Consider the following 27,718-nt stretch of genomic DNA (forward strand, 5'->3'; position numbering starts at 1 on the left):
CGAGGAATTCCGAAAGGATCGGAATCGCGTCTGGTTTCTTCGTTTAAACGTGCGTTTCGGTTTTAGTTGAGGGAGAGAGGTACTCTTACCCCCAGTGGCATTGGCTATCATTGTGTCCAGCTTTTCGCCGAAAAGTCTTCCAGTAAGATACGGAAGTCGCGTGAGGGACTTCTTTGAGGCCGCATCCGCTTTCCATTCTCGCAGCCAGAGGATGCGTCGGATCGTGATGGCGTTTGATGCTATTCCCGCTACACCTCTTGCAGAATCCAGGGCTGCATGAAGCATGTAGTCTGCTACCACTGCTATCTGGACCGCTTGGTCCGAGAGCTCGGGATTTGAAGCTTGAAGACCCTCCTGTAGTTTTTTGGCCCAAGCCAGGATGGCCTTGGCCGCCCAAACTGAAGCAAACGCAGGGCCCAGAGAGGCGCCTGCCGCTTCGAAAATAGAACGAGCCATGCGTTCTACTTGCCGGTCTGCTGCGTCCCTGAGGGTTGAGCTATCTGACAGAGAGAGTAAGGTCTGCGCTGCTAGCCTAGAAACCGGGGGGTCCACTTCAGGTGGATCTGTCCATTGTTTGGTGTCTGTCTGTGGGAAGGGGTCCTTCTCTTCCAAATATTTGCGATTAGCAAATTTTTTCTCAGGCTGCGCAAACTGTTTGGTAAGTATTTCCTCAAACTCATGGTGATTAGGGAAGACCTTAGGTGGTTTCTGAACACTTTCGAAGCAAATCCTATGTTCTGGGACTTCCGGGGCCGACTCTGGAATATTTAGCACCCGATGAATGGCAGAGATTATGTCATCAACTAGCGCTGTATTGCTAGGGGGAGAAGGTACCACGGACCTCTCAGTTTCGTTATCTGAGTCGGAGTCACAGATGCCCTCCGAATCCTGTGCCTCACTAAGGTGATCCCTGGAGGGCGACCTGGGGCAGGGGTCTTCTGTGGTGGGGGATCTCTGTGGTAAATTGCACTGTCTGTCTGTGACAGGGGACTGCCTAGGAGACCTGGAATGACGCTGTCTCTCCCTGGGGGGGGGGGGGGGACGACCTTGTGCTATAGGCCGACTCAGGTGATCGAGACCTGTGGGTACGCTTACGTCTGTGAGAGTCGGAAGCAGCATGTTCCTGAGACAAGCTGTCCGTTTGCTGTGTAACGTCCATAGCCGGGGCCCGACTCTGCAGAGCTTGCAGCAAAGCGGCAGTTAGGTTGTCTATGGACTGTGTCATAGACTGTGACATCTGAGTTGCCCATTCCGGCGTGGCCTGTGACACTGAAGCGTCAGTAGGGACTCCCTGGGGTTCTGACCCAGAGTTCTGGATGCAGTCCCGGCAGTGCGGATATGTGCTACCACTAGGGAGCGTGGCTTTGCAGGCTGTGCAGAATGCATAGAAACATTCCTGCCTGGTTCTCTTCCTTGAGCCCGGCATAGTGCACAGAGGCTGGCTATCAGGGATCGTACAGGGGTGGCTACGCAGAGGGAACCCACAGAGAGCCTTCTAGGAAGTATGGATTCACAGCTGAGTAATGAAAACCCAGCTGTGAGCTTACCCCACCGGTGTGCCCCTAGGTCCAGCGCCGACAGATCCTAGTTCTGTGCCCCCCGGAGACCGCTGTGATGCTCCTCTCCTGGATCTCATCCAAAAAAAATGGCCACCGGGACTCTGAGGAGAGGGAGGAGGGGGCGGAGAGCTGAAAAGGGCGCGCTGGGCTTGTAAAAACGCGCCCTTTCTGCCTCAATCCGCCCCTTCTATGACACTCCAGCGTGTCATTTTAGTCATCCGGGGGGCGGGGAAAAGGCGGCGGCTTCGGCTAGGCCGAAGCCGCGGTCTAGATTAGAGGCCTGATGCCCAGGAGGGCTCCAGAGCGGCGCGGTAGTCCGGGAGGGGGTCGGATTTGCACCGGACCCCCCCGGAATGGGTGACTGGTTAGCGGTGGGGGCAGCAGGGCTAGCGGTACCTGTGTGGGGGGTCCCTGGAGCACCATGGAGCCACTGCTGCTGCAGAGGCAGGGGAGCAGAAAGCCCTGTCTCTGCTGTGCCACGTCTGCCTGCACCCTCCCCCGGCCCCAGCAGGATCCCACAGCTGGGCTGGGGTCCCTGGTGCAGAATGCTGTCTGTACTCCGACCCTACCTGCAGCGTCTCAACCTAATGCCCCCTGCGGGGGATTAGGGAGGGTGCGTCTGTCACCGTCAGGGGGTCTTCATCCTTGCCTCAACCTCAACCCAGACCCTGAAGGGGGTTGGGGAAGGAGGGGGGGTCTCAACTTCGGACCAGTACCCGAGGGACTGGGGAAGGAGCGACATGGGGAACCGCCATCTCCACTTCAACTGGGCACCCCTAAAAAGGGGGCCAAGGAAGGAGCCATGCCGGGAGTCTCGCTGGAGACCCACTTTTCTTCATCTGTTCCGACGAAAGGAAAAAAAGAAAAAAAGGTGTGCCTCCTTGCGACACTAAGCAAAAACTAGAGAAGGCTGACGCCGTCCAGGGGTGTATACTGCAGAGAAGGAGCCAAAGTTAATCTTTTTCAGATTATGCATAGTGCCGCCTCCTAGTGGACAGCAGCATAACACCTATGGTTCTGTGTCCCCCAATGAGGCGACAGAGTAAGACGCTTTTTATTGTAAAAATAGTTTTTGCATCACCACATATTGAGAGCTATTTTTCCATATTTTGACCCACCGAGTCATGTGAGGTCTTATTTTTGCGGGACGAGTTGACGTTTTTATTGGTATCATTTTCGGGCACGTGACATCTTTTGAACGCTTTTTATTCCGATTTTTGGGACGCAGAATGAACAAAAACCAGCGTTTCATGAATTTCTTTTGGGGGGTGCGTTTACACCGTTCCGCCTGCGGTAAAATTGATAAAGCGGTTTTATTCTTCGGGTCAGTACGGTTACAGCGATACCTCATTTATGTCGCTTTGTATGTTTTGGCGCTTTTATGCAATGAAAACAATTTTATATAAAAAAATAATTATTTTTGCATCGCTTATTCTGCGAGCTATAACTTTTTTATTTTTTTGCTGATGATGCTGTATGATGGCCCGTTTTTTGCGGGACAAGATGACGTTTTCAGCGGTACCATGGATATTTATATGCGTCTTTTTGATCGCGCGTTATTGCACTTTTTGTTTGGCGGTATGATAAATCATTTTTTGCTTAGTTTTTTATTTTTTTAAGGGGTTCGCTAAAGGGGTTAACTAATGGGACAATTTTATAGGGCGGGTCGTTACGGACACGGCGATACCAAATATGTGTACTTTCATTGTTTTTTTTTTTTCATTTCCAAAAAAATGAATTAGGGAATATTTTTTTTTTTTTAAAATTCATTTAGCGATTTTTTTAAAATTATTTTTACACTTTTTTTTTTTAACTTTATTACATTGTCCCAGGAGGGACATAGCTGTCATGTGACAGATCGCTGATCTGTCACATCACAGATCACTGTGACAGATCAGCGATCTGTCACAGGCACTGCACAGGCTTTCCGCATGCCTGCGCTTTGCAGGCACTGAGGAAGCCAGCTCCCTGCACACCCCGAAGGTCCCTGTCGCCATCTTGGATTCGGGGACCTGCAGGTATGGAGCCCCACACAGCAGCGCTGCACATTGCGCTGCTGTGGGGGGCTCAGGGAAGCACGGAGGGAGCCCCCTCCCTGCCGATGCTTCCCTTTAACCCCCGATACACCGCGATCGTGTTTGATCACGGTGTGCAAGGGGTTAACGTGTCAGGGGTGGTCCGTGACCGCCCCTGACACATTGTGCCGGGTGTCAGCTGTGATAATCAGCTGACACCCGGCCGAGATCAGTGGCGCTCACCATGTGGGCGCCGCTGATCGCTGTGACGTACTATCCCGCCCCTGGGAATTAAGTCCCAGGGCACATGGACGGGATAGTATGTCACATGACAGAAAGGGGTTAAAGTTCTCTAAATGATTCCTTAGAATCAGACCTTTTTATTTACTGCCAAGTTTTTTGATCTTTACCAAATGGATGTGGCAAATACACTCCCCAAAAAAATCAAGTGAGCCACGTCAATCAGTAAAGACCAGAAAAAGGAACACCAAATAAAAACACCCATTTCTCTGGAACTGTGGTGGTTTAAAAAAAAAAAAAAAAAAAAAAAAAAAAAAATTGGAATAAAATTAGGATACTCATCGCTGGAATCAGGGTCTCAGTCCCTACATCATGCCACTGTTTGATTACATAGCAAAAACCTGCTGATAGATTCCTTTTAAGAGGCGTGCACCTCTTAAAGAATCTGCAATGCCTGACTCCAGCACGCCTCTGTAAACAACGCCAGTCTTGATGAATCGGGGCCATAGTGTAGTAAGGTTAGTGCAAAAATCCTGTTTTGATAAATCAAAAAAAATAAAATGGACATGGATGAAAAATCATCCATTTTTACTGGATGGCAAAAAGCATTGATTTGAAATAGGAAGTGAGTCAAGACCTATTATGACATTTTTGTGTATTTATTTTTATATAGTGATATGGGAAAAAAAAAAAAAAATTTAAAATAAATTAAAATCAACATACAAACCCTGAATTAAACAGGCCATTTTCTGATGAAACATTCCATATAAAGCACCAGTCAAGCAATATAAGAGGTGAACTAGGAGGACATGACAGTGTCTTGTCAGTTTTAAAATCTAACCGCACAAGGACCCATATAATTTGGTGGAACTATTTACACATCCATTTTTTTCTGATCTATGATCTGTGTGTCCGTTGTGAGTGCATGTCCAATTCTTCTCGGGTTTTGTGGATCAGTTGCAGTCATTTAATGCGTGAGGCTTCATTAAAAAGGGACGGCACGAGGCAGCCATCTGTTTTGTAACAGATCTATTTTTTTATGCTGATACAAAACCAGAGACGTTTGTGTGGATGAGCCCTATATAGCACAATCACAAATGATAACAGGAAGTAATCGGTCACACCTTCTCCGGGGGTCACTCACCTCTGCCTCCTTCTGCTGCAGAATCATGTCTTTATCCAACACCTCCTCTTCCACAGGCCTACAATGACAATGGTGGCGATTTTATTTTGGATAGTGCCAATATGTTCTCGGCGTGATTTGTTGCAACGGGACAAATGTACACTCACTTGCCAGTGCGCTTTAATCTCTCGGAGCGGAAGTTTTCATAGTGCAGATCCTGAGTGACCTCTTGTAGGTCCTGCATGTGTGTCCTGTGGAGACAAAAACACCAGAGCCTTCAAACCGTGAAGTCGGACCACGAAAACAGAAAGATGATCTATGAATAACGTGCCTGAGCACACTCAGTCTAAATGAAAGAAAAGCTTCCGACTGAGGGGAACAATTAGACGGTAGGGCCGGGGCACAGTTCTCAGACGTTGGGAGTTCCTTTGTGGGAACAATATCCTTTACATGGTAAACATGTTATAAAGGGATCTAGGGAGCGCTGTACGTAGACTGTAGACCAGCAGTGTGTATATGCCCCAGATGTGCTTCTAGGGAAAAATACAATTCCTTTATATTTGAGTCTTCATTCATCTTTAACACTAGGACACAAATGTGAAGCTATGCCCAATCTGTTTCCCTATTGGTCAACAACTAAAAGCCAGATTCAGCCACTTCTTTCATGTTTGATGAGTTTAGGTCTCACTACTAGGACAAGAGACTGAAGGACTGGAAGTCATTGATTCCTTTCCCAGAAGAGACCACTTGAATAGTTACAGATAGATCCATGAGGGTTAAAACCGATGATTAGGCCAAAGATCAAGCATAGTCATCTGCCCTGACCCAGATTACCTAGTTAGAAAATCCACTAATACACCCCATTAAGGAATTCTATGTTAAAACAAGGAGCCCTTTTATCAAGCTTCTCATCTCTTGGCCAGAATGGTTACAAAGGACTCTTGTTCTTGAGGATCTGCTGCTCTGCCTTGAAATCGGCAAACAATTAATCGATTTGATGTGATTGGTACTGGGTAATGAGAGAGAGAGAGAGAGACAGAGAGAGAGAGAGACAGAGAGAATTTTTTTTCCACCGCCAGAAAGGATTTCAGGGTTAAATTCCCGGCTGACTTCCTCTTGCCGGGCATGCGCACTGTAAAATGCAGATCCTACTGCAAAAAAAACGTTGCAGGGTCCGTCCAGGCATGCCGGCGGACGCAAACATTTTGCCGGATCCGCAAAAAAAGTATCCAACGGATGACCATCCGTCAAGATCCGCCGGTAATGCAACTCAATGGGGAAAAAAACGGATCCGCCAAAAAAAATGGCGGATCCGTTTTTTTCAAAAACTGGAGGATTTTGACTGATGGTCAAAAACGGAAGTGTGAAAGAGGCCTTACTGCCTGATTTCCCTACAAATTACACTGATCCCTGATGGTCGACGCAGGGGGGAGACTCGCGTAGTGATCAGTGTACAATCAAGAAAATAAGTAGTTGCTGAATGTATAGAATCTCTTTAATAGAACATTTCTCGCAACATATTATATGTATAAAGGCCAATATGAATGATTGCAACAATAAGATCTTAAAAGGGCCTGTTCCGAATTGTAATACTTAGGGCATCAATATTAGATTAGCAGGGAGTCTGACATCTCTGTAAATGTCTGAATGTGCTGCAACTAACGTAATATTAAAATTAAAGACAACTGCTTTAAAGCTATGACAGAGTGATTGTTGTTATTAATAAGTTCACAATAACATTTTCCTACTGTTATATTATTCTCCGCCCAAACACTTAATAGTGTGCAATAGGACTTTTTTTGTAATATACGGTTTTTAGCTATTTCTGTATCAGACCCCCACAGATGCCAAACTATTGAATTTATGCAATGAACAATAAATTTAAGTAGACTTTAATTAACACTTCAATAATTTGATGACTCCATTCACTGAAAAAAAAAATGTGAATGCTTGTACTAAAGTATTAACAGCAGGTGACAATAATTCCTAACCAGAATAATTCTTGTTACCAATCCATACCAGCACATATTGTTTCAAAGGAGTAGAGCAAAGAAAAAAAAAAAACTTTCCCATAAATACGCTCAATGATCATCGATGTAAGCATCTATATATTTATTGACAAGCTGAACAGTACTCATTATAACCAGCAGGTGTCACTGTGGTGGAAGCAATTCAATCAATGTTCAAAATCTAGACATGAGGTTTAATAATTGTGCTTCCATTTAATTAAGAAAGTGACGGCATATCCCACTATTGCAAAATGTCAATGCAAACAGTACTACTTAAAGGGAATCTGTCATCCCTTTTTTGAGATATCATATAATGATATCATTCAATTGTGTGTCACATAAGGATTCTCTTAGTACTTTTGCTTCCCCCTGACCCCGCACCTTTCATGCATAAATACCTTTTTTATATCGGTTCAGATGTATGTAAACTGCCACGGTACAGTCCGCTGGGCGGGGCTTACTCACCTGCTCCCCCCCCCCCGTCTTGCTCTATGCATTTCTTCTTGTGTAGAGCAAGACAGGGAGGAGCAGTTGAATAAGCCCCGCCCAGCGGACCGGACAGCGGCAGTTTACATACATCTGAACCGATATAAGAAAGGTATTTATGCATGAAAGGTGCGGGGTCAGGGGGAAGCAAAAGTACTAAGAGAATCCTTATGTGACACACAATTGAATGATATCATTATATGATATCTCAAGAAAGGGGTGACAGATTCCCTTTAATAACACATATCCTTAATGCTGGTTTTACACAGTAAAAATCATGGGCCAAGCTCAGCCTGCAATGTCCGGACACCATAGTGCGCACTCAGACTTTAGATGTTGGAGGAGTGAAACCAACAGATCCCTTCCCATTTAGTCTCCACCACGTTCCATAACCCAACAAAGTGCACCATGTCATCACCAATCGAAAAAATCAGGATCCAGCAATAAAGTGTGAGCTTTCAGCTTGCCACAATACGTGAAAAGGCCGAGAACACCACAAAATATGGCACTTATTGCTGTGTATTATACAAAAACGATGAAGAAAGCCCAAACTTACAAAATAGCATGAGGCACTTTGCTGTAAATATCCCACCCACTACATTGTCAATTCCCGTTAATTAATGCTTTTATTCCCTAAACCTGTGGAAATGTTAGTGTAGTGTCAGTGTGTAAACCTTCAAATCATATTTTTTTCGTGTTCTCTTCCCCCTTCTACCAAGAGCTACAACTATTTTTTTTTTTTTTTAATTTTTCTGTCCACATAGCCATCCGAGGGCTCATTTTTGCGGGACAAGATATACTTTTGAACACTAATATTAATTTTACAACATAGTGTACATCAAAACGGGGAAAAAATTCAGAGTGTGGTGAAATTGAGGGGAAGAAAAAAAACCTAATTCTGACTTTTTTTTTTTCGGAAATTGTTTTTACGGTGCACAAAGAGTGGTAAAAATGACCTGGCAATATGATTCTACTCATCAGTAGGATCATGGCGATGCCACACACGTCCAGGATTTTATTATTTAGTGGTGGAAAAAACCCCTGAACTGCGTGTCGCCATCTTCCAAGACCCATAATGCTTTTCAGTCCATGGAGCTGGGTGATGGCTTATTTTTTGCGGGAAGAGATGACATTTTTAATTGATACTATTATATGATCGACATGACATTCTGACATTTGTTTTGGAGACCATTTTTTCAGGATTGCTGATATTTTGGAGTTTTGATTTTTTTCTGTTTAGGGGGTGATCTGAACATGCTGTTTATTTAAATATTCTTAAAAATACATATTTTTTCTACTTTTCACTGTATTTATTAGTCCCCTCATGGGGACTTAAACGATTGTGTTTTCAGTTATACTATGTACAGCTGCATTATGACAGGCACAGAAGTCTTCAACAGACTCCTGGCTGTCATAGCAACACATCAGCACCAACGAGCGGGTCACGAGAGCGCTGCTATGCACAAAGAACGATGTGCCACCATGCCGATGCGTTGTTAATGCCACTGTCAGAGCCTCACAACAGTAGTTAGCAGGTTATCAGACGTGGGTAGAGTGGAGCACCAGCTATAGCCGTTAGAGGCATCTCCTGGCAGCCATTACCTGCCGAGTGTGTGGCGGGCACACCCCATGAGCCCGCTCCCGATTTGGTATGGCAGATATTGTTAATATACTCACCAGTCACCATTTTCTCTGGCATCCAGGGTCATTCTGCTCCTCTTTTGGGTCACAATGAAAAATCGGGCTCTCAACATCACACTGCACTATATGTGAGACGGAAGTCTCTTTTACAATGTAAGGCTGGTTTCACATTAGCGCTTTTTAAGCGCACGCACGGCCGGGGGTAGCTCCGCCCCCGAGCCGGCTCTCTGCCCGGCGTGCCCGCCCCTTGCTTGTAGCGCCGCCTCCTAGCGCACAGCGGCGCCTGCGATCGGCGCACCCTATCTTTAGCATAGGGTGCGCAGATCGTGCGCTAGTTGCGCTTTGACCTGCGCTGCGCACTTTTGACGGTGCGCCGAGCATGCCGAAATCCGAAAAGTTTGATTTTGGCGCGCACGGCGCACCGTCAAAAGTGCGCAGCGCAGGTCAAAGCGCAACTAGCGCACGGCCTGCGCACGATCTGCGCACCCTATGCTAAAGATAGGGTGCGCCGATCGCAGGCGCCGCTGTGCGCTAGGAGGCGGCGCTACAAGCAAGGGGCGGGCACGCCGGGCAGAGAGCCGGCTCGGGGGCGGAGCTACCCCCGGCCGTGCGTGCGCTTAAAAAGCGCTAATGTGAAACCAGCCTTAGACCTCTTCCTCTTGTTTACTTTAAAATTCAAGGATGTTTTGGAGAAAAAGAAGACAGTAATGGGGATGAAGAATCAAAACTATGGCCCCCGCCACGATTGACAGGTTTTTCCCCTATACAAAAATAGGGAGAGACCAGTCAATCAAGCTGAACTGAGAGGGGAGAAGCCAAAGGGGAGCTGCACCCTCGGCTCTTCTCATTCCTGGAAAGGAAGAATGACTATGGGGGAAAAAAAAACATGGATTTTTGTGAGTACTCACCGTAAAATCCTTTTCTCCGAGACGCTCATTGGGGGACACAGAGACTGTGGTGTGTGCTTCTGCCGTCTGGAGGCCGACACTAAGTGTACAAAAAAAGAGTTAGCTCCTCCTCCGCCGCATACACCCTCGCCCCTAGGCCGGGCGTAACTCAGTTTAGTGCATAAGCAGTAGGAGAACGCGCCTTAAACTCAGGCAAGAAACTATATGTCTGAAAAAGGGGACCACCCTAAACCTTGTACAAGGATTTGTAAAACTCAAAATAAGTAAAAGCCAACTGGCTGATAGGGTGGGTGCTGTGTCCCCCAATGAGCGTCTCGGAGAAAAGGATTTTACGGTGAGTACTCACAAAAATCCATGTTTCTCCTTCGTCTCATTGGGGGACACAGAGACTGTGGGACGTCCTAAAGCAGTCCTCTGGGCGGGATCTTAACTCACCCAATCCATGCTAATTTGCGCCCCTGATTAGAGGTGCGCAACTGCTGCCTGGAGGATCTTTCTTCCCAGGCTTGCATCCGAGGATGCCTGGGTATGTACGTTATAATGCTTGACAAACGTATGTAAGCTGGACCAGGTAGCTGCTTTGCATACCTGCTCTGCTGAAGCCTGGTGTCGTAGTGCCCATGAGGCACCCACTGCCCGTGCCGAGTGAGCCTTGATCCCTGCCGGAACTGGCGTGCCACTGATTTGATAAGCTTCTTGGACCGTCAGGCGAACCCATCTGGCCAAAGTCGCTCTGGACGCAGCGAGCCCCTTCCGCCGTCCCTCTGGAACCACGAATAGAGAGTCTGTCTGGCGGAATGGCGCCGTCCTCGCCACATACCTCCTAAGAGCTCTTACCAGATCCAGAGTGTGCAAAGCCTTCTCTACCCTGTGCACCGGTGCCGGGCAAAACGAGGGTAAGACGATGTCTTCGTTGATATGAAATGCAGACACAACCTTCGGCAAGAAGGGGGGAGCTGGCCTTAAAACTACCTTATCCTTATAAAAGGTTAGGAACGGTGGTTTACAAGATAAGGCCGCCAATTCCGAAACCCGCCTAATAGACGTTATGGCTACTAGAAAAACGACCTTTCTGGACAGGTAAGGTAAGGAGACCTCTTGCAATGGTTCGAAAGGGGCCTCCTGAAGGGCTCTGAGCACCAAATTCAGGTCCCATGATTCCGTCGGCGCCTTATAGGGGGGTACTAAATGTGCGACCCCCTGCATAAACGTCCTAACCTGCCAGACGGAAGCGACTTTTCGTTGGAAAAGTACCGACAGGGCCGAGATTTGCGTTCTGAGGGAACTCGGGGCCAACCCTGCGTCCAGCCCTGCCTGTAGAAAAGCCAGTACGTTGGGGATCGAAAAAACCAGAGGAGCCACTTCACGATCCCTACACCAACGGAAGAATACTTCCCAAGTCCGATGATACACCCTCGCCGAGGAAGGCTTTCGGGCACTCACCATCGTGGCCGCCACATCGCGTCTGAATCCTGCCTGTGTTAACAGCCAAGATTCAATGGCCACGCCGTCAAACACAGGGCCCCTAAGTTCGGATGGCAGATCGGCCCTTGGGACAGTAAGTCCGGCCGATCTGGAAGACGCCAGGGTACGTCCACCACTAGTTGGACCAGATCTGCGTACCAGGCCCGCCGGGGCCAGTCTGGGGCCAGCAGAATTGCTGGAACCTTCTCTCTCCTTATTTTCCTGATAACTCTTGGAAGCAGCGGCAGCGGGGGGAACAAGTACGGGAGACGAAACTGGCCCCACGGGAGCACCAGTGCGTCTGCTGCGATTGCCTGCGGATCGAGGGATCGAGCGACAAACCTTAGTACCTTGGCATTCTCTCTGGATGCCATAAGGTCCACGTCTGGTGTCCCCCACCGTTGGCAGATCTGCTGAAAGATCTCGGGGTGCAGGGACCATTCCCCTGCCGCAACCCCCTGTCGGCTGAGAAAATCTGCCGCCCAGTTTTCGACTCCTGGAATGTGCACCGCTGAAATTACCACGCGGTTCTTCTCCGCCCAACGTAGTACCAGTCCGACCTCGCGCATGGCTGCCTGGCTGCGCGTGCCCCCTTGATGGTTGACATATGCTACTGCTGTAGCATTGTCCGTCTGGATGCGCACCGGCCGGTGTCTCAGGAAACACTGGAAATGTCGTAGGGCCAATCGTTGCAGGCTTGCATCGGTCGTCACCACCAACCATTGTTCCGGGGGAAAGGGCTTCCCCTGGACCAGAGACGAGTCGCGAGTCCACCACCGGAGTGAACTCCGTACTAGCGGAGACAATTTGCACCGATGACTGAGAGACAGCAGCCTCCGGTCCCATGCTGTCAAGAGCGCATGCTGAAGCGGACGGAGATGGAACTGGGCAAACGGGATTGCTTCTATCGCCGCCACCATTCTGCCCAACACACTCATGCCATACCGGATGGATCTGGAGCCCGGCTGTAGAAGGTTCCGTATCCCTTGCTTGATTTTTTGCGCCTTGTCCTGAGGGAGGATCACCAGCCCCCGGGAGGTGTCGAAAATCATGCCCAGGAACACGATTTTTTGGGCTGGAATCAAGGACGACTTGCTCCAATTGATCAGCCAGCCCAGACGGGCCAGGGTATCCAGAGTAATATTGACATTGTCCTGGCACTCCTGAAACGACGGCCCCTTTACCAAAAGGTCGTCCAGGTAAGGTAACACCGTTATGCCCCGTGCATGCAGGATGGCCATAACCACCGCCATTATCTTTGTAAAGACTCTGGGGGCAGTGGCCAGACCAAAGGGCAGAGCCACGAATTGGAAGTGACGTCCTCCGATCGCAAATCGCAGGAACCTCTGGTGTGGGGGGAATATCGGAATATGCAGATATGCATCCTGCACATCGATTGAGGCCAGGAATTCCCCTGGATCCATGGCTGCAATGACCGAGCGGAGGGATTCCATCCGGAATCGCCTGACCCTGATGAATCTGTTTAGGATCTTTAGATCCAGAACCGGCCTCACAGTCCCGTCCTTTTTGGGGACCGAAAAAAGATTGGAGTAAAACCCCTGCGACTCTTCGCCCTGCGGCACTGGGGCGATAACTCCTTTGTGCTCTAGCGTCGTTACAGCCTGTAACAAACTCTCCGCCTGCGAATCTGTCTTGGAAAGTCGCGAACGGAAGAATCGCTGTGGTGGCCGTCCGACAAACTCTATCTTGTACCCGGACGATACAAGTTCTGCCACCCAAGTGTCGCGTGTCACTGCGACCCAAACGTGGCTGAACCTTAGTAGGCGTCCGCCCACCCTGTCGTCCGTAGGTACGGAGCGCCTCCAGTCATTTAGCTGGAGGCTTTTGGGGCTTGGCCCCCTTCGCTCTGGGTAAATGGCCTCGGCCTCTACCCAGCGGATTGGCCCTGTAAGAGACTTGTTTTTCCCTACTCTGGCCATCGTTTGCGGAGGAGTATGTCCTGGCCGGAGTCCCCCCCCAGGGGCTACGAAAGGGTCGAAAACGCCTTTGCGTTTGCCTGAATGCCGGGCAACTTCTCTGCTGCGGAAGGAAACTACTCTTCCCCCCTGTGGCTTCTGAGATAAGCCTATCCAGCTTCTCACCGAACAATCGATTGCCCTGAAAAGGCAATGAGGTCAAGGATTTTTTAGAGATAGAATCCGCTTTCCACAGCCTCAGCCATAATGCACGCCTAATGGCGATCGCATTCGCCGCTGCCACCGCCGAACACTCGGCCGCGTCCAGTGAGGCGCTGACAAGATAATCACTTGCCCCTGACATCTGATTTGCCACCTCTAAGACCTCCGCGGGCAGATCCCTGTCCTGGAGGGCCTTATACAGAGCTTCCCCCCACGAAACCATGGCTTTAGCCACCCAAGTCGCCGCAAAGGAGGGGGCCAGAGCCGACCCTGCTGCCTCATAAACCGAGCGGGCAAGCCCGTCCATGAGGCGATCAGTTGGGTCCTTAATAGAGGAAACACTGGGTATTGACAATAGCGACCTAGATGCTAAACGTGACACGGGAGGGTCCACTACTGGCGACTCTACCCAAGCCTTATGGAGCTCAGGAGGAAACGGATACTTTGCCTGTAGCGCTTTTTGCATTGCAAAGCGCTTATCCGGGTGATCTCTATGTTTCTGGACTAGCTCCTCAAACTCCGGATGCGTGGCAAATCTTCTATGTGGTCGCCTGGATTTCTTAAAAGAGACCTTGTGACCTGAGGCTGTGGGCACATCGTCCTCGATCTCTAATGTCTGGTTGACTGCCTCAATGAGACTGTCCACCGAATCCTGGAAACCCAGACTTTCTAGATTCCAGGCTCCTTCCTCCTCTCCTTCATCCTGATCGCTCCCAGAGCTCAGTGACGGGGAACGGGATGCCCTAATACCCGCCGCCGAAGCCCCGGAGGGTCCGGCCGACGGGGAACGAACCCTCTTGATATGAGCTTGCCTGGTACTGGAGCGACCTCTAATGGTTGGAGGGTCCTGAGACGAGGACGAGCTCTCTTCCGCTGGCAGACCCCCCTCCCTGCTCCCGCCCGGGCCCTGAAGGGATTCAATTGCCCTCGTAAGGGACAGCATAGACTGCGATAAGGACACCGCCCATTCCGGGGGGTCCTGACCCCTTGGTTCAGAAACAGTGGGGGGCTCCTGGGCGCGCTCCGACTCACAGGCTTCACAATATTTACCCGCCTGTGCCTTTGGCAGCCTGACCCCACAGGACACGCAAACCGCGTAAAGGAAAGAGTGAGCTTTTCCTTTTGCAGACATACTTGCACAGGCTGAAGGCAGAGTAGAAGGAGGAGGAGGGTAACCTCTTCCCTGACAAGCAGCGTGGTTCTCCAAACGGAGTTACACTCACCCACCGGCTCCTTGCGTGGATGCGATGTGTTAGGGCGGAAGTCTCTCCGGGATCTGCGCCTCTGACCTCCTGCCCTATATCGCGCGTCTCCACCATCGCCGCTGTCACCGCCGCGTCAGCGGGCGGGACTTCCGGCTACCACCGGAAGTCAGCGGGCGGGACTTCCGGCTACCACCGGAAGTCGGCGCGCGGCCTCGCGCGATACTCGCGCTCTGCAGTGGGGCCGCGGCCGCCGGCGGGCTTCCGGCCGCGATACACGCGGCGTGCGGAGCCCGGGTGCAACGCCCTGGCTACCGCTACCCACCAGCGCCAACTTGCGGTGCGCTCCAGGAGCGGATCCCCCATATACTAAACAGGTGAGCAGGGCCATCCGCCGTGCAGGCGCGCGGGGGGGGGGGGGGGGGGCTCTGTCGGTCTTACTCGCGGCCTCTTCCCCCTGTACGCTCTCACCTGCGCCTCCGATTCAACCCCCTGGACTCACTACCAAGGGGTGGACGGGTCCTCCATACACTGCTGTTGTAGGAGAGTAGCAACGCGGAGGCTGACCCCTGGTTCTGCTCACACGTGCTCCTGATGAAGTTGTGGGGAAACCGAGTCCTCTAATCAGGACGCGTTGCCCCTCTTTCGTTAAAAAATAGATGTCTGGAAAAAAGTCCCAGATGTGTCCCTCGGTGCGGGAGAGGACACGTGGAGGGTTACTCACACGTGGTCGCCCGTTGGTGACTTGGGGAGATCGGATCCTCTCTATAGGAACCGTCGCCCCTATCTTATCTTCATAGAAAAAAGGGAGGAAAAAAAAAAAAAAATCTAGTCTGGAACTCCAGACTGCGTGTGCCTCCATCAGACACTAAGCAAAAACTGAGTTACGCCCGGCCTAGGGGCGAGGGTGTATGCGGCGGAGGAGGAGCTAACTCTTTTTTTGTACACTTAGTGTCGGCCTCCAGACGGCAGAAGCACACACCACAGTCTCTGTGTCCCCCAATGAGACGAAGGAGAAAAGTGCACATAGTGTAACTAATAAAGTAGCCATGCTTGTTGTGCACCAGCTGGCCATTGAATACTTACACCAACATTGTACGGAGCTTCAAGAAGTCATTGTGTTCAGGGTTCTCCACCTCCACAACACCCCACGGGTACAACCGGCCACGGATTTTCTTTCCCTTTACCTCAATTAGTTGATTAGAGCCAATGACAGCAAACGGGATACTGGCCTGAGGGACAGCGAAAACAGGATTACAGTCAGATTACCAACTACTTTTATCATGGACAGAGTATAAAAGAGTTCTATCAGACCAGATGCAAATATTTCCAAAAACTATAAGAGAAGTTGAGTGAGATGGTGAATGTACACACACAGGGCCACAAAGTGTACAGACGGGACCACTTCTAGGAATATATTGACCTTTACCCCCAGTTTATTGTATTCTGAGTAGTAAAAGTAATGATGCTCATGGCATCAGAGCAAATAACGCTGGATACCGGCGTCTGCTCCCAAATCTCTGCCGAGAGATTTATTCTGTGTTTACGCTGGATGTACGGCTTAGCCTTGAGACCATCAAATGCCACGCACCAGTGAAAGCCAAGGCAGCATAATCCTCCCCTGCCCCCATCACTCAAGATTTGATCCTGCTGGTTAGGGCTTATTAAGTGGAGTTATTAGGAATTTCATCCTGCTTTGTGTAGCACAGACCTGCAGCTAGAGTATTACATATTACCCTATGGATATAAATTCTTCTACTATATGGAATGCACATACATTTCACTTCTAGAAGATGGAAACAAAAAACAGACTGATGGAGGAGCTGATATTCACCCAAAATTATTTTCTTTTACAGAAGAAAAAAATAAAATAAAAAATGGCCACAATTTTGCATCACTATGGAGTATGCATTTTCTAACAAAATACCTTTAGCACTCTAGTCTGCTCTTTGAACTCCTCATCCTCATCGGAGTCCGCGTCAGGGAGCTGGTAGATCCGAATACCATGTTCAGCAATCTCATCTAGGACCTGTAATAGGAAATCCATTATAAGCTCCTCAGTACCTAAACTAGAAGGAGAAAATGCTCTCTCAGAAGACTCACGTCACCCTTTAAGACCGGCATCCTGTCCTTGGCGGGCATAGTAGTGCTGGCACAGGAGGGAGAATTCGGACTGGGAACAGCCGTATAACAGATTATCTTTCCCCAGAATTTTTGAAAAATAATAAGCCATAGTGTGAACTTAATATTTTGCCAAATCTTCAAAAGAGATAGAGCGTAAGCGTTTATTAAAATGGACTCAGGCAGTCTCCAGAAATTCTGCCCCTTCCTCTCTGGGGATGAGGCCTTATGATTATTTTTCTTTGAATATTCTTACAATGGGCATTGCCATGCACATTACATTGATGTAGAAATGTAATTGGAAAAGATCCACTTTCCTCTTCCTGGAGTTCAAAGCCATCGTACTAGCTACAAACAACTGGCACAAGGGAATCTACAGAACTCTGTGGGGGAATAAAAGCATACCAAGCAAATAGGTATATGGTCATCAGGTTTCCATACAGTGGGACAGAACAGACACAAGGACCTAAAGACTAAAATGATCTTTAGGATTGGTGAGTAGAATGAAACCATACAGACAAGATACCTATCTGTAGAAGACAGCCATCTCTCTCGGCTCCCCCATACACATGAGTGCTCAATGTGGAGATAGGAGATCAGCTTATTTTCCCTGAAAACCAAAGATATTTTATTATAGGAGGCTCCCATATACTAAATTGCAATCTAAACCCACCAAAATTGGAGACTTGTCAAACCTTCAGTTAGTTCATTATAATCATGGAAAGTCAAGGTCAAGTTTAGGGACACTGGCATGTAATAGAAACCTCTCAAAGGGGACTATCCAGAAATTCCTTGGGTATATGCAAAGGGTTCTCTAAGTAGTGAAAAAAAATGCTTAGAGGCAAACAAAAGTAAACGTCACAGACGTCTGATATATTTGTAGCCTGTAATGAATAGTATTTTATCGACATACCTGAACCCCATAGTCATTCTGCATATACAATCAGAGGCCAGACTACAGCACCTGCTGCAACCTTCTGCCTTTGTATGCTCCTGGCATTCTTGGCTTGGTCAGCGGTTGACCCATAGGTCAGCACAGAAAGCCTGCTGGATGTCCCGCTGGCCTATTAACTATTGCTTATCACCTGCTGTTAGGCAGTATTAAGCGCAATTACTCATTGTTGTAGTTACTGTTACTTTCCTCTACAATAATAGAAAGGATCAGACTGGTTGAGATCCAGTACAGAACAGATGAGGTCACAAAATCTCTACAGACTGAAAGTCCCATAAAAATATAAATTCTGCTTTATTAAAGGTGTTGTCTCATGACTAGAGAGTAGAAGCTGTCCTGGTGATCAACTATCCGCCACAGATCTGGCTTCTGTAACCTCTAATGATCTGCCTTCTGTAACCTCTAATGATCAGCCTTAATCGCATGGTAAGACCACATCTGGTTATGTTACTTTCTGGAGAAACCTAAGATAATCGTGACATATGAAAGGTTGGTAATGTAAGCCATGAAGGGCTGGTTATGATAGTGGGACCCAATCTGTCTTACCTTGAGACACTGATTCAGCTCTAATAGAGGGTCAAGAGCCACATCCAGAACCCCCAACATAATGACAGCCAGAGCCACAGGCTGAGGACCCCCTGGCTCTATGATTTTGACATAATGATTGGATTAACATATTAAAGTTGAATTAGGTTTGCGCTATACTGTGATATATATGACAAATGAAATTAAAACTCTATTGCGACAACAGTAACACAATACCAGAACCCCACAGCAGTGCTGAAGTTCTGAGCTAAAATCTGACCAAGGATGGCATCAGTATGGAGCTTACAGGCTCTCCCTACGTTTGTGTGGGTTTCCTTTTAATTAAGAGTGAGAGCCCAGTGGGGAAAGGGAGTGATGACAATTCCACTCTGCGGAATATATTGGATTTAAATAAATAAAATAACTAGAAAAATACAATTTGGAAGTAGGATGCACATTAGAAAAAAAATAAATCAAGAGGACCTTTCATCTAATTTTTCATGCTGAACTGGACACACTATGTAAAAGGCACTTCAGAACAGAATAAAAAGTTCTCTTTTTATCTCGCCTCTCCATTACGAAAATATTAGCAATCAAAGTATTTTGCACCTAAAAAAAAAGTCCAAATGGGCGTTGCCAGAGTGATTTCACTGGGGGTGTGTACTTCTTCCCCTTACTGATGCTGACCAATCATAAGCAGGCAGCAATACACTGTGGAACGAAGAACACACCGCCCCAATAGCATTGACAAACAATCTGTTCTCCTTACTGCAGAGTGATATGTGCTGTAGCACAGCAGAGCAGAGTTGCAGCCACATGCCAACAGGGTATACAGCAGACTCAATCACACTGTTTAGTGGCTGCCGTAGAGTACTGTAGATCAGCTCCATTTCTCTTCTACCCAGTTTACATGTGGCTACTGCCAAAGCTGATAACAGCCGATCAAGGGAGTGCCTGGTATCCAAACCCACCTGTTACAGATGACCTATCCTAAGGATATATCGCCAATATAAAATAAAATATTAAACAACCTGTTAATCATATAAAGGCAGCTTTGCCCCATCAGGATCAGAGTAAACAGATAAACTCATGCCATCCGAATTCTGTGCCCAGATTGGATATAACAGAGCATCAAGCAATGGCTGCAATGCAAGAAAGCATTAGGTTACTCACAGAGATGCACTCACAGAACGAGAACAGGTGATGAAAGTGATTGCTATGATGAGTTAGGACATATGAAATGGGGTCAAATAGTAGTGAAACCACCCTTTAAAGCTACCATCAGTAATAAATAAATAAATATATACAGAGGAGTAGGAGTATGCCATGGAGCCTTCACAGAGGACATTTTATCCCAAGTACTTTCAGGGTGAATGGACAGAACATAATACATGAAAGACAGCTAGCATGAGAACCTTTGCGAATATTTACAGTTGAACACCATGTACCAAAATCCTTCATGTGCAATGCCCTGTGATTATATGCTAGAGGTCTTCTTTTCTAAACTCCCACACTATCTGTTAAGATTTCAGCCTTGACTCAAAGTCAACATATTCCCACATAAAGGGGATGCAACTTTGTGGCAAGGGGGCTGCTGGGTGATGAGTGTTAAATCAGGAGTGCTGGATTACAAATGCAGAGGTTAAGGGTAGATTGACGTGACAGATTTCTCCATATACATGAAAAACGGACTGATTATTCTGATCAAAAGTTTGATCAGAATTTGATCAGTGTCATCAGTTGTTCTCATACATATAGAGAAAAAAAAAAAAAAAAAGTGTTTCTCCATTTTGATCTGTAAGGGGTTCAGACGTAAGCCCTGACGGGGCCACCGAATGGGTGAAGAATCGCAATATGAAAGCACCTCAAGTTCTTTTAAATTGGACCGCACGCGCATGTTGTGCGAGTGCGCTTAGATTTTCTTTTTTCATGTACCTATAAGGCTTGCGTTGCCAATTTTGACCCAACCCCTCAATTTTTTTTGTGGACTACTCGGTTGAGGGACAAAAAAAATAACCAGACATGTGCACAACCCCATAGAATATCATATTACGAGTGATAACTGTGAAAACCACCGCTACCGCTCATATGAGAATAACGGCAGGGTGCATGAGCCATATTAGTGTAATGCAGCTCAGATATGGTAGAATACCCCTATGTATGTAAAGTGATGTGGAATAATGGTGCCATTTAAGGGAGGATTTTTTTTTTTTTTTTTTTTTTTTTAAACTGCATGGCTTCCAGAAAGCAATGCCATTTTCATTGCAAAAATTGCAGCCATAAGCTATGTTCACACATTACTTTTTTCCCAATGGTTTTCGGCTTGTTTTTGCTGTGAAAATCACGGCATTTTTATGACCCTGGACAGCTAATTAGATTTTTGAAGTCTCATGCATGCGCTGCTTATTTTTTCCTTGCAGATTTGAAGGAGTTTCAAATCTTCAGCATGTCAATTCTTTCAGCATTTTTCACCCATTTTAATGTATAACAAAAAAAAAACAAAAAAAAAAAACAACAGCACAAAAAATGCATACAAAACACGGCAAAAATGTGCATATTTTATGCAGCAATTTTACTTCCAATACATCAGTGTTTGCAGAAGACTTTTCAGCTACAAATAATGGACGTGGGCACATACAGTACCCTTAGGCTACATGCGACTCGATTGTGTGCAGTCCGTTTTTTTTCCTCGCACAGAGCACGGACCCATAGAGTTTCATTGATCTATAAAATAAAATAAAAAAAAAAAAAAAGGTACCTGCTTGCTCTCCACGTCATAGATGATCATACACTAACTACAAAGACCGGCTCAGGAGCCAAAACAAAAACCGGGATCAAGAGAAATCTGTCGGCTGGGAGATTTCCTAGATAACATCCTTGTGCTCAAACAATGGCGGGAAAAATGATTTTGCAGCAAGCGCCTCTAAAGTTTACAATACAGCTACACATAAAAAAAAAACCTGCTGCCAGAGAAAATAAAGCCCGCGTTATTCCAACACCCAAAAACAACATGCTAAGGAACATCGGAAGAGAAGGGGGGATGGGTGCAAAAGAGATGCTACTCTTTCATATGGGAAAATCGATCGAGAGTAAACTGCCATCCAGAGGCGAAGAATCATTATATAAAAGCCCTTTGGACATGCTTGATACATTTGCAGGACTTACTGGCCAACCAACGCATTTCCAGCTGTAGCGCCTAAACCTTCAAAAGAAGTATCTCAGTATTACCTAATCATTTCTTCTTTTTTATTTTCCTTTCTTTTCAAAGCTGCTAATATAATGCTGAACAAGCGAAGATATCAAAATGTAGGCCAGCGTAAAAAAAAAAAAAAATTCAATAGACCCCGCATAGTGGAATAAATGATTATGCCACTCTGTATTACAGCACTAAAACATGCAAATCTGTATACTGCCTTGCCTTACAGGAGGAAGATGAAATGTAAAGGAGTGATCTACATGGGTAACATTACATCATAGAATGACGGCTTGCACAATGCTCATAAAAAAACAAACTTAGATTTGTGTATTAGGGACTCATTTTTTTGTAATTGGGTTTCACTAAGGCTATGTGCCCATGTTAGCGTTTTTAAACACTCAGGAAACTGATCCCCTTCCAAGAAAACGCGCGTCTTTTTTCCGCGCGTTTCTTGCGCATTTTTTGCACAAAAGACGCGCGTTTTTGATGCGCGTTTTCTGGGAATATTGGGGAAGGTTAAAAACGCTCAGCAATGCGAAAATTAATGAGAATGCTGCGTTTTTAGCCGCTAAGCGATTACTGAGCGTTTAAAAACGCATGCATTGGCACAAAAAGCCAAAATCGCATGCAAATTAAGTTGAAGCTTCTTTTAAGCGTTTCTGCAGCGTTTGAGCCGGCACAAACGCTGCGGAAACGCTTAAAAAAACGCACACAGCCTAAAAGTATCTTAAGGTCCCGTTACATTTAGCGATGCACCAGCGATCCCGACAACGGTACGACCTGGTAAGGATCGCTGGTGCATCGCTAAATGGTCGCTAGTGAGCTGCCAGACAGGCAGATCTCACCAGCGATGCAGTGATGCTCGGCGGTCGTCACTTACCTGTCACACGCAGCGATGACAACGACTTCCGCCCTCGTCCATGCGTTGCTCGTCAGCGCCAGCAGGAAGCCGATGATGAGAAATGGACCAGGATGATCTCGCGCGATCAGCGATATCCAGCAGGGGGGCCGATCGGAGGCAAGTGTCACATGTAGCGAGATCGCTAGCGATATCACTGCTGAGTCACAAAAGCGGCGACGCTTTAGCGATATCGCTATGTGTAAAAGGCCCTTTAGAGTTTGGCTCTTGCAGGCCCTTTGCTTCCCTGTAAATTCATTCACTTTGATGTTGTTCAAGGTCATAAAACAGCAGAGATCAGAAAAAAAAAAAAAAAACATAAGAGCTATACACTCTCCCATCAGAACAAGGTCATTCCTGGATTCTCAGCCAACTCATTCTGCAGCCAGCAATAAACAGTGCAACACAGAAGATATGGAAGGCAAACTCTGATACATTTTCAGTGGAACACAATTGCAAAAATGATTTTTAGCCCCCAAAATACATGCATTTAATAAAACATTCTAAAAGACCTTAAAAAGGTGTACATCAAAGTCCAGAAATATATCTGCTTCTATGATTACTATCTCACATCTCCAGTTTACAAACACACACAATTGTACGTTAGCTGTGAATTTAAGTTGTAGAAACATTTCTACTTTTCATGAACCTCTATACCAGCCCAGTTATATAATCAATATGGGCTAAAAGTGCAGATCAGCTTTCATTTGAGCATATTCACATCCTAATTAGAGACAGGTTTTACAAATTAGAGCTCTTTAATGTGTAGTGCGTCTTTTTAATTGGACCAAAAGTAATTAGTCAATTATCTCAGCGCTCTTTAATGGGCTGTATTTGCCATTTTCTTGTTAATCCATTATCAACTAAAAAGGTAAAAGGTCTGAAGTGGATTCTAGGTGTGGCATTTGCATTTGGAAGCCTTTATTGTGAACCCACAACATGCTTTCAATGGAAGAAAACAGACCATCATTAGGCTGAATAAAAAAAAAAAAAAAAAAAAGAAATCCATCAAAGTAGTAGCAGAAATTTTAGGAGTGGCCAAATCAACAGTTTCGGGAAAAAAAAAAAAAAAGTGCACTGGTGATCTGGGGAACTTAACCCCTTTACCCCCAAGGGTGGTTTGCATGTTAATGACCAGGCCAATTTTTTTTACAATTCTGTCCACTCTCCCTTTATGAGGTAATAATTCTGGAACGCTTCCATGGATCCCAGTGATTCTGACATTGTTTTCTTGTGACATATTGTACTTCAAGATAATGGTAAAATTCCTTTGATATGACTTGCGTTTATTTGTGAAAACAGAAATTTGGCGAAAATTTTGAAAATTTCGCAATTTTCCAACTTTGAATTTTCATGCCCTTAAATCACAGAGCTATAGCACACAAAAAACTTAATAAGTAACATTTCCCACATGTTTACTTTACTCAGCACAATTTTGGAACCTAAATTTTTTTTTTCTTAGGAAGTTACAACGCCACTTTGAGGGGTCTATATGATAGGAAATACCCAAAAGTAACACCAATCTAAAAACTGCACCCCTGAAGGTGCTTAAAACCACATTCAAGAAGTTTATTAACCCTTCAGGTGCTTTACAGGAATTTTTGGAATGTTTAAAATAAATTAAACATTTAACTTTTTTTCACAAAAAAATTACTTCAGATCCAATTTTTTTCATTTCCCAAGGGTAACAGGAGAAATTGTACTCCTAAAGTTGTTGTGCAATTTGTCCTGAGTACGCTGATACCCCATATGTGGGGGTAAACCACTGTTTGGGCGCATGGCAGAGCTCAGAAGGAGCGCCGTTCAATGCAGAATTGGCTGGAATTGAGATCGGACGCCATGTCGTGTTTGGAGAGCCCCTGATGAACCCAAACAGAGGAAATCCCCCAATTCTAACTCCAACCCTAAGCCCAATAAAACATTAATCCCAGCCCTAACCATAAGCACAAACCTAATCCCAACTTTAGGCCCCACCCTTAACTTTAGCTCAACTCTAACCCTAATAGGAAAATGGAAGTAAATACTTTTTTTATTTTATTATTTTTCCCTAGCTAATGGGGTGATAAAGGGGGTTTGATTTACTATTTTTTATTTTGATCACTGGGATAGGGTCTATCACAGTGATCAAAATGAACCAATAGGAAAAAAAAAGCCGGGGACTTCAGGGGGGCTGTGATTGGGGGACCCCATTTCTCTTTCCTGTGATGTGCGATCACATCAGAGGAGAGAGAGATTAAATGGAAGAAAAAAAGACTTTTCAGTCATCGTTATACCGTTAATAACAGCGATCGCAAACCGGGGTCGGTAAAAACCGACTCGAATCATGTTCTCTTGGGTCTCGGTTACCCCTGGCAACCGAGCCCCAGGAGAAATTCTGACGCTGGGGGGCGCTAAACCTCAGCGTCGCTAAAAAGTGGCGCTGTGGTTTAAGTACCTTTAACTGTCGCCATTAAAAGTCGTATCACCGGTCATTAAGGGGCTAAATGTAACTTATCATTCTCTCCTGCTTGCGCCGATCGCCGGCACAGCAGGGGAGAATGATGAGAGCAGTGTTCAATGTGTAAAAACGGGGTAATGGCTCCCTACGCGTACCTTATGTTAAGGCCCCGCAGTGGCTGAGTGCCTTATCCAGAAGAGTATTAGAACAAAACCGTTGGCACAACCCTGGTAACCGGAGGTGGTGCACAAGTAGGATCCCAATCCACAAACTTCAATTTATATAGACTTGGCACACACCAGATTCTGATGCAGAAAGGTGGTTTTAATGAATTGCAGTACATACAGACATTTCGGTCTAGGATCTTCATCAATGTACAATAAGTTGTACTGTGAGCTCTTAGTGACTGGGCTTTAAGGGAGACACCAATACTGCAAGGAGGCACCTGCGGCTGTCCCACGTGGTTGTATACAACAAGTGGACGCAGTATCCGCCGCGAATCCAAGGGTGCCCTTGGATTCGCGGTGGATACTGCGTCCACTTGTTGTATACAACCACGTGGGACAGCCGCAGGTGCCTCCTTGCAGTATTGGTCCTAGACCGAAACGTCTGTATGTATGTACTGCAATTCATTAAAACCACCTTTCTGCATCAGAATCTGTTTGGTGTGTGCCAAGTCTATATAAATTTATCCAGGAGAGTGACTGTCCAAGTCACTGCCAAAAAGTCCCCTCTTACTTTCTGGCAGTAACTTGGACAGTCACTCTGGTGGCAGGGACTACGCGTTTCGGCGACCTAACCGCCTTCTTCACGGTCCAAACCGTTTGGACCGTGAAGAAGGCGGTTACGTCGCCGAAACGCGTAGTCCCATTTGCGTTTATTTTTGCCATGCACTCTGGTTCCTGATCCTTGTGGGTCGTTTTTTTAACCTTATTGAAGAAATAAAGAAAAGCACCATTTTACTCCAATCCTGGTTTGCTGAGTTCTTGCTGGATTTCCTTTTTGTTCTCCTATTGAAGGATTTACTCCTAATCCAGTCCGTGCAGGAACTTTATTACCAGGTGGGAAAGACCCATGAGTCTCATTGCTGCAGCTGGACACTGACATGCATATATATATATATATATATATATATATATATATATATATATATATATATATATATACACATACATACAAACACACACAGTGACCTATTTTTCAGTTGAAATGAAACAACTAAGATACAATAGAAGATACAACTGAAGTGTAGACTTCCTTGTTTAATTAGCAAGGTTGTGCCCAGTAGATGGGCTCTTGCTGAGAGTATGTATATACTTTACCACCTTTACCAACGCAGACACCAACGAATCCTCGGTGCGCGCTGCGAAGATTCACAAGTCTGCAATCACACAGTGTGACTGCAGAGTTGTCATTCTAGACCAGACAAACCCTTTTAAAATTATCCTGTGATATTTTAGGAGGATGTCCGTGTTTTAAAAAAATGTAATCTTGACTTTTCTATGCAAGAAAACAAAAATGGTGTGCCAATGTATATCTGGAGCATCAGAAGCCAAAAGCAAACACCTTTGGTCACAGTTGGGTGAAGGGACATGTATGGCGTACCTAACAGGAGCCTTGTTTCTTGACATATACGTCAAATGTAGGACTATAATGTGATGAGAATAGCCTTGGTATAATGAGGTCCAGCTTTATGAATTCCCAAGGAGCTGGGAGAAAGAATTGCTTTTGTTTTGTGCTGAGAGTGCGCCTGCCAAGCACAAATCACATGCAGCCCAGTGTCTGGCATACACAGTATTGTGATAAAGATTTTATAGTTTCCTTTCAGATCAGGAAAGAAAAGGGTACAGGAAAGCAAGGTTTAAGAGAGTTCCTGTACCAAAAAATACCGAAAACCAAAAACACCAGGTACACCTAGGTACTGAATATGACAGGTTGTTTTTGTGGAAAAAAACATCAGAAATCTAATAAAAATAAATGCATAATGTCGTATGGATAAAAATGAAAAAAAAAAAAATAAGATTTATCAACAGTTGTGGTGCAGTTGGTATGCTCTTAAAAATGTTGTGCCATTCACAACAAAAATCAAGTAAGCCAACGCGCGACAGATGTTTTCCACAAACCTGCAGAATCGGCATGCGGAGGATTTGAAAATATACGGCATGCGGTATATCCCTAATCACATGCAATATATGTGAATGAGAGAGATATAATCTGCTGCACATATCTGCACGTAAAATCTGAATTAAAGCTGCCATATGTGAATTCACCCCTACTACTAACAGTGGCTTTAACAACGGCACAAAGCTTTACCCCAGATCTGTTACACGCCTCCCCAACAAAAGATAACATCCTGAATAAAACTATATATATATTCTACACCAGACCACCTCTGTCCAAAGGCATACGGACAAGGAATTTAAATTGTGAGCCCCAATGGGGACAGTGATGAGGTCTGTAAAGCGCCATGGAATTAATGGCGCTATATAAGTATGTAATATATAGAAGTAAAGTCTGTAACAGTCATGCCTCATGTCAGTTGTAAAGCAGTTTATGCTGCATGTTTCAAAGAATCGTATCTCATTGCAAGAGAATACAAAGTATTAAGTGACCACAAGTCACTTGTTTTTGCAACATCCTTGATAAATTGTCCCCCGTGCTTAAAGGGGTTGTCCACTACTAGGACAACCCCTTCCCAATTGAAATGATTAGCCCTGATAAAATAAAAAATCTTATACTCACCTCCAGCCATGTCGGCACTCACATTTCCAGGACGTACGTGTGGTTGCCCAATCGCCACTAGT

The 27,718-nt window shown here is 46.0% G+C and overlaps 1 protein-coding gene across 1 annotated transcript in view; it reads right to left on the reverse strand.

The window, feature by feature from the left end:
- The window catches only part of LOC141069492 (septin-2A), a 107,972-nt gene that overhangs the window by 38,100 nt on the left and 42,154 nt on the right, over positions 1 to 27,718 (reverse strand). The window contains exons 8-11 of the mRNA XM_073559091.1: positions 16,713 to 16,814; positions 15,872 to 16,017; positions 5,105 to 5,188; positions 4,959 to 5,016 (exon numbers count right to left, since the gene is read on the reverse strand). Coding sequence (XP_073415192.1) covers positions 4,959 to 5,016; positions 5,105 to 5,188; positions 15,872 to 16,017; positions 16,713 to 16,814 — 390 coding nt within the window. The remainder of the gene's footprint in view (positions 1 to 4,958; positions 5,017 to 5,104; positions 5,189 to 15,871; positions 16,018 to 16,712; positions 16,815 to 27,718) is intronic.

Source organism: Dendrobates tinctorius, unplaced genomic scaffold, assembly GCF_039654945.1.
Source record: "Dendrobates tinctorius isolate UK_male_01 unplaced genomic scaffold, ASM3965494v1 ptg000265l, whole genome shotgun sequence".
NCBI classification, from domain to species: Eukaryota; Metazoa; Chordata; class Amphibia; order Anura; family Dendrobatidae; genus Dendrobates; species Dendrobates tinctorius.